This window comes from Sceloporus occidentalis, unplaced genomic scaffold (assembly GCF_023333645.1).
Source record: "Sceloporus occidentalis isolate IW3139 unplaced genomic scaffold, rSceOcc1.0.p SCAF_10, whole genome shotgun sequence".
Classification (NCBI taxonomy): Eukaryota; Metazoa; Chordata; class Lepidosauria; order Squamata; family Phrynosomatidae; genus Sceloporus; species Sceloporus occidentalis.
The window spans coordinates 32,731,462-32,737,999 of record NW_028316990.1 but is presented as its reverse complement, the minus strand read 5'-3'; the positions used below and the strand labels follow the sequence as shown (position 1 = coordinate 32,737,999).

At 41.6% G+C, this 6,538-nt stretch overlaps 1 protein-coding gene across 1 annotated transcript; it reads left to right on the top strand.

The window, feature by feature from the left end:
* Positions 1–1,928: 1,928 nt before the first annotated feature.
* Positions 1,929–5,843, top strand: LOC149306407 (parvalbumin, thymic CPV3-like). Its single transcript, XM_089476714.1, has 4 exons — positions 1,929–1,989; positions 2,969–3,101; positions 4,632–4,741; positions 5,818–5,843. The coding sequence occupies exons 1-4, from the start codon at positions 1,929–1,931 to the stop codon at positions 5,841–5,843; spliced, it is 330 nt and encodes a 109-aa protein (XP_089332840.1).
* Positions 5,844–6,538: the final 695 nt, after the last annotated feature.

Genomic DNA, 6,538 nt, shown 5'->3' with positions numbered 1-6,538 from the left:
AAAGCCTTCGATTTCACATTAATCGGATGCGTTCAAACTGCATCTGAACAGCAAAGATTCAACCCAGATTCTATCAGGATTATTTTCACTATCTGAATAACCCCCTGATAGCAACCACAGCTGGTAGCTCCCATGTCGGTGGGATGGTGAATCTACCCCAGGGCTTAATCCAAAATCTAAAGGAACTACTCAGTTAAACCCATTCCCAATCTCAGATAGCTCCTTTAAAGTTTAGGGAAAGACCCAGCATAGATTTACCACCTCAACAGCATCAAAAACATCAACCACAAATAGCCAGGAGCCCAGACAGCTTCTGTATTTCTAGAGGAGAAGAAACCATCTTGGCTTTCACCTCAGGTGGCAAAACATTTTAGGCCAACTTTAAAGCCAATGCATTAGTTTACTGGCCAGGAGTGTTTGCAGCTCTTTCTACAATATCATCCTTGGGTTTAAACAGAAGAGGAAAGAAACCCAGTTCATTAGTTAAGCAAGACATTTGAGCAGGGGCTCAAATTGAGCATCTAATCCATGAAAAGGTAACCCAAGTAGCTATTGTCACCTTTTGAATCCTATATAAATTGAGCAGGTGACTCAGAGCCAGAGGTACCATTCTGCCTGAGATCTATCAGCTCTTCTTCCCTGCATTCCTTGGGAAACTATACCAAGGTGAGCAAGGGCTCCGAGATCAAAAGCCAGAGACACCTGAGCCCACCTGACTAAGTAGTAAGTACATGGATGCCTCTTTAAAAGTAATTTATTATCTAGTTTTCATCATGTGTTTCCCTTTTCCTTTTTCCCTGCTTGGAAAGAAAACATAAAACAGTCCAGCCACTTCATGGAGAGAAAGGCAGAAGCATTTGTGAACAGAAGAAATTAAATGAGACTGTGCCTAAACATTAGGAAGAATTTCTTTACTGTACATTTACAATGCTATAAAAATAAACTATAATAATAATAATAATAATAATAATAATAATATAAGAGCTGTTCAACCCTTTGAGGATGGTGGATTCTCTCTTTTTGGAGGCCTTTAAAGAGATTAGATGGGCATCTTTTAGGAGTGTATTTCTGTGTATTTCTGCAAGCAGGGGTTGGGACTAATGCCTCAGCTGCACTCCAGAAATAATCCAGTTTGACACCACTTTAACTACCCTGGTTCAATGCTATGGGATTTTGGACATTGTAATTGCAACTACAATTCCTAGAATTCCATAGCACTGAACCAAGGCAGTTAAAGTGGTGTCAAACCAGATTATTTCTGCAGTGCAAATGCAGCTTAGATAGCCTTCGCTAACCATTTCAGCACTATGATTCTGTGGCTCTCTAAAATGGAATTATTACCTATTATTACTTAATGCCATAAGAAATAGGAATTATTAGCCATTTCAACATTCACATTTTTTCTCGCTTTGGATGCTTTCTATTAAAAATATTTTTTCCTACTTCTCTTGGGGGGGGGGGAAACAACCCTCTCATTTCTGTGTATTCAAAATGTACTTTTCAAAGACATAGGTCTAAGTACCTCACAGTTGGCCAGAAGATGTAAGATATTGATGTTAGTCAAGCTCAAGAAGGTAAGAAATAATTTTAATTTACAAAGGGATAGTCGTATTAGTCTGTTCCAGTAAAATCAACAAAGAATCCTGCGACACTTGAAGTACAGACACAATCATTACATTATAATAAATGAGCTTTTCTGATGCCACAGAACTCTTTGAAGAGTTTTAATATCATATATGTGAACAAGGTTACTAGTTATGCAGACAGTTGAAATGTATTTTTAAAAATTGTACTGATCAACTATTAGAGACCTGTTCTTGCATCTCAGCTGCAATCTTGCATTGCTGGAAAAAGAGATTGTATTTTATTTCACTTGCCTGTTACAGCATTTTTTATCCTTTCTTCATCTTTTTTTGGAACAGTTTAATATGAGCATCAGCGACGTTCTCAACCCTTCCGACATTGCTGCCGCACTCAGAGACTGCCAAGGTATTGTTGCTGTTATTCAGGCCTCTTTTTCCTTTAAAATAAAATAAAAATAAAACAAATCAAGGGATGTTATTTGCATGTCTGTGCGTATGTGTTTGCTTTCAAGTTGGCTGTTGACTTATGGCAACCCCAAGAATGTTTCACAGCATCTTCTACAAGGAATACTCAGAGGCAGTTTTGCCAGTTTCTTCCTCTTAAATATAGCCTACAGCACCTGATATTCATTGTCAGTCTCCCATCCAAGTACCAACCAAGGTCAACTCTACTTAGCTACCAAGACCAGACAGTATCTGATGCCTGTAGGATATTTAGACAGGATCATGCTGCACTATAAGTAAATCAAGTTCTTCCAGATGGAGCAAATGTTATAGGAGAGTGTGATATCTGTTACTAAAAACCTCTGGATATATTTATGTATTAATCCATATGATGTTTCTATTACCCTGGACTATTCCATGGCAATTCCTGGACCAGCAAAGTACCAATGCGCTTTGGTGCCCAATGCGCAATGGAGTGATGCCCAATAGGACCAATGCACAATGAATCAGTCCCGACATGCATTGCATCAGTCCTGATGTTCACTGCGTTGGTCCCAATGATCACTAGGGACCCATGTGCATCAGGCACTCTTGACAATTATTATTAATATTATATTTATTTATATCCTGCCCTTCTCCCAAGAGTGGGATTCAGCAGCTTACAACATTAAATAAGGCACAGGGCCGTTTGTTGACACACGGTGGCATATATTGGAGGAAGAGCAAATCTATGCACCTCTGTGTTATTGGCCATGTAATATCCATGAAAGCTCATACTAAAATAAAAACCAGTTAGTCTTATATGCAGCTTGTAATCTCAGCTGTGCATCTGGGCCATGGGGTCATCGGAGTATCTTTAAATTGAGGATAAGTTAAAAAAGAAGTGGTTATCATTTGCCCCTAAATGTCTAGTTAACCGGAGCTTTCTTTTTCTGTCTTAGCTCCAGATAGTTTCAACCACAAAAAATTCTTTCAGCTCACAGGCATGAGCAAAAAGAGCAGCAGCCAAGTGAAGGAGATATTTCGGTTCCTAGACAATGATCAGAGCGGCTTCATCGAGGAAGATGAACTCAAGTGAGGTTTTTCCCTCTTTTCTCTCTCACTTGAGCTGTTTTTGTGTGTATATATGTGTGTGTGTGTGTGTGTGCTTTGCAACTTACAGCGATCCCATGAATTTCATAGGGTTTGCTTAGGCAAGGAATACTCAGACGTGGTTTTGCCGTGTCCTTCCTCTGAAATATAGCCTGCAGCACCTGGGTTCATTGGGGGTCTCCCATCCAAGTGCTAAGCAATATTGATCCTGCTTAGCTTCCAAGATCAGATAGGATCTAGTATCTTTCAGGTGTTTAGGCTTTAAGGTTTTGTGGATTGTCAATGTGGTGCATACCCTCCAAATGTCCCAGTTTGTCAGGGATAGTCCAGTGTCATCCCACTTGTTCAGCTGCTTTTAAAATGACTCGCTTTTCTCTCCTGCCCCCTCCCACTTCCCCCCTTGTTTTAAGCTTATTTAAATTGCTGCAAACTGAGTTGCAAAGGTATTTTAATTGTATTGCCAATTGCGTTTCAAAATGCAAACGTGTTTTTATGGTATTGTTATTTTAAACTGTGAGCCGCTTTGAGTCCCATTTGGGGGGTGGAAAACAAACAAAACGAACAAACAAATAATATTTTGCACTCAGCAGAAGGGAGAGGAGAGGAGAGGAAAAGAAAAGAGAAGGCAGACTCTTATCCTTCCCAGTAAGCTGAGGAAAAAGCAAACTGCTGCAGCTTCTCCGTGCTTGTGCGTTCTTCTTCATCAGTCCTTTTCACCATCTTGGCGATAGACTGATATTACTTGGCCATATATGTTACAGTTTCATTTGTGAAAACACTTCTCTAGGCATTTGTAGGTGCTCTAGCATGATTCTATGATTATCTTCTGGCAGATGTTCATAGAAATCCTAGAATCATAGAATGATAGAGCTGGAAGAGGCCACAAGGGTCATCCAGTCCAACCCCCCTGCCATGCAGGAACTCACAATCAACAATCTGTTGACTATAAAGTTTGCACTGGAGGACCTGGAAATCCCAAGAGAGGTGTTCTCTCAGGTTAAAAGATTAGTGGGTTTTTTTATTTGTGGTTTTCCCACATTCATGGGGGTCCTTCACCCCTAAATCCCATGAACATGGAGGGACCACTGTAGTTAATAAAAGAAATAAAAGAACAGAAAGCATGAAGAAGAGAAGCTTTCATGGCTTAAGCAACAAACTATGGTTCGCATAAATAGACATGGTTCATTGTGATAGCCACATGTACCCTGTAGTATGACCCTCTGTTTCTAGACTGGATGACCCTTGTGGCCTCTTCCAACTCTATGATACTATTATTCTTATGATTCTAGATACAACATGGGACACTTTACCATAGCATTCATTTGATTCTTATTCCCTTTCCTAAACTCTCCTGTAAAAAGAGTGCCATCTTTTTCTTCATCCTCTCCATTCGAACTAATTGTGTTACTGATGTTAACAAGCTTTCTAGTTGCACAGGACTCTTCTTCAGGTCGGTGCGCCAAGCATCACAACATTCTTTCTCAGCTGTGTGCTATTCCTTCCTGTTACTAGATTTTTCCTCCAGAGGTTTGACAGTGGCGCCAGAGTGTTAACACCGGCAGAAACCAAAGCATTGATGGCAGCGGCAGACCATGATGGAGATGGAAAAATTGGGGCAGAAGGTATGTTTCCAGTTGGTGTGGAATGGTTCTCCCTGCTTCAGTCCCCTTGTCTTTCCTTTTACCTTATACCTCCGTTCACTGTGGCTGTGTATGTCAACGGAAGAGGCGGGATATATATAAATATTATTATTATTATTATTATTATTATTAGGAAGGTAACTGGAAGCCAGCTGCCTGCTATGCAGGATGAAACGGCCCAACTATCCAACATACAGATCGCAGCAGCATTTCTCCCAGAGGATGCATTCTCTCACTTATTAGGACTTTATCGCACCACCTCCAATGCCCAACTTACCTCTTCCGAATCTGAGCCAAATTTGAAAGTTATGCCGAGTTTACTGCATGGACTTTCCCCTCAAAATGGCTTCCGGTTGCCTCCAGTGTTGAATTCGGTCCCCGCAAATCGCTACAGCAGACATTTTTATCCAATTCCGAAGCTTATGATTTGGAAAAAAATGGCAGCCGAAGCAACTTACAGGGCCTGAATTCAACACTGGAGGCAACTTGAAGCTGCTTTGAGGGAATCGTCTGTGCGATAAAATCAGCTTAACTTACAAATTTGGCTCAAATTCAGAAGAGGTAAGTCGGGCACCAGAGCGGGTTTGCCATGGCCATCCCCTGGAGCTGAGAGTGTGTGACTTGCCAAAAGCCACCCAGTGGGTTTCATGGCAGAGCTGGGATTTTAAACCTGGTCTCCAGAGTCATAGACCAACACTCAAACCACTACGCCTTGCTGGCTCTCTACTATGCCACTAATACCTGGCCAGTCCCTGGACAGGCATGAAGTCAATGGCCCTCACCCACTATGGCCTCTGAACTTTGAATGTTCCCTTTCACTGCAATGATTATACTGGTGGTGCATCAGGAGTGGGCAACTCATGCCTCTCTAAATGTTGCTGGTCTATGACTCCTGTGGTTATGCTTGGTCAGCTGGGGCTTTTGGGAGTGGCAGTCCAGCACCTTGACAGCCATAAATTGCCTCTTTTGCTGCAGACCCCTGGCTTTTGTCTGGGGTAAGAAGCAACTGCCTGGTACTAGTCAGCATTTGCAACTCACCTTTCCTTCCTTTGGTACAGAATTCCAACAAATGGTGCACTCCTAAGGGGCTGAAAATAACCGCGTGTGGTGGACCAGCCGATGCATCTACAGCAGATGCTTCTCCCAAAGCTTGCAATCCCAGGAATCCTTTGTTAATGTTGTTTTACTCTTCATTGTGTGCTACTCATTTATAGGTTTACACTAGTTAATAAAGGTGGCTTTGTACTAGTGTAGACCTCGGTCATCATCGCAGCAGTCCCTATGCTGGACATTATATGTATACCTCTAACTACGTTTCCTTCTTCTATCCTCCTTCTGCTTTATTTGGAGGGGTGGGATTGTGCAGCCCTCCAGATGTTGTTGAACTGCAGCTCTCTGTAGTCCAAGCAAGCATAGAAGAATGCTGGAAATGGTAATGCAACATTTGGAGGGTCACACAATTCCTACCATTGTAGCATTCAAAGATATGGTCGTGCTAGTCTGTAGGATCCATATGTAGAGAGATTTTGTAGTTAGTCTTTGACACTAACTGAAAGAAAGTAGGTGGCAGCATGAGCTTTCGTAGACTAGAGTCTATTTCCTCAGATGCATTTGGTCTGAGGAAATGCATCAAATGCATCTGAGAAAGTAGACTTAAGTCTATGAAAGCTGCTGCCGCCAACTTCTTTCTTTCAGTTAGTCTCAAAGGTGCTACGAGACCTCTCTACATACAGTTCCTAACCTTGATCTCATCATTATCCCAAAAAAGTGTTGCAGAAA

Coding starts and splice junctions, on each gene's coding strand:
- LOC149306407 (XM_089476714.1), top strand. CDS start 1,929: ATGAGCATCAGCGACGTTCTCAACCCTTCCGACATTGCTGCCGCACTC. Junction 1,990..2,968: donor CGCACTCAGAGACTGCCAAG/GTATTGTTGCTG, acceptor TTTCTGTCTTAG/CTCCAGATAGTTTCAACCAC. Junction 3,102..4,631: donor ATCGAGGAAGATGAACTCAA/GTGAGGTTTTTC, acceptor TCCTGTTACTAG/ATTTTTCCTCCAGAGGTTTG.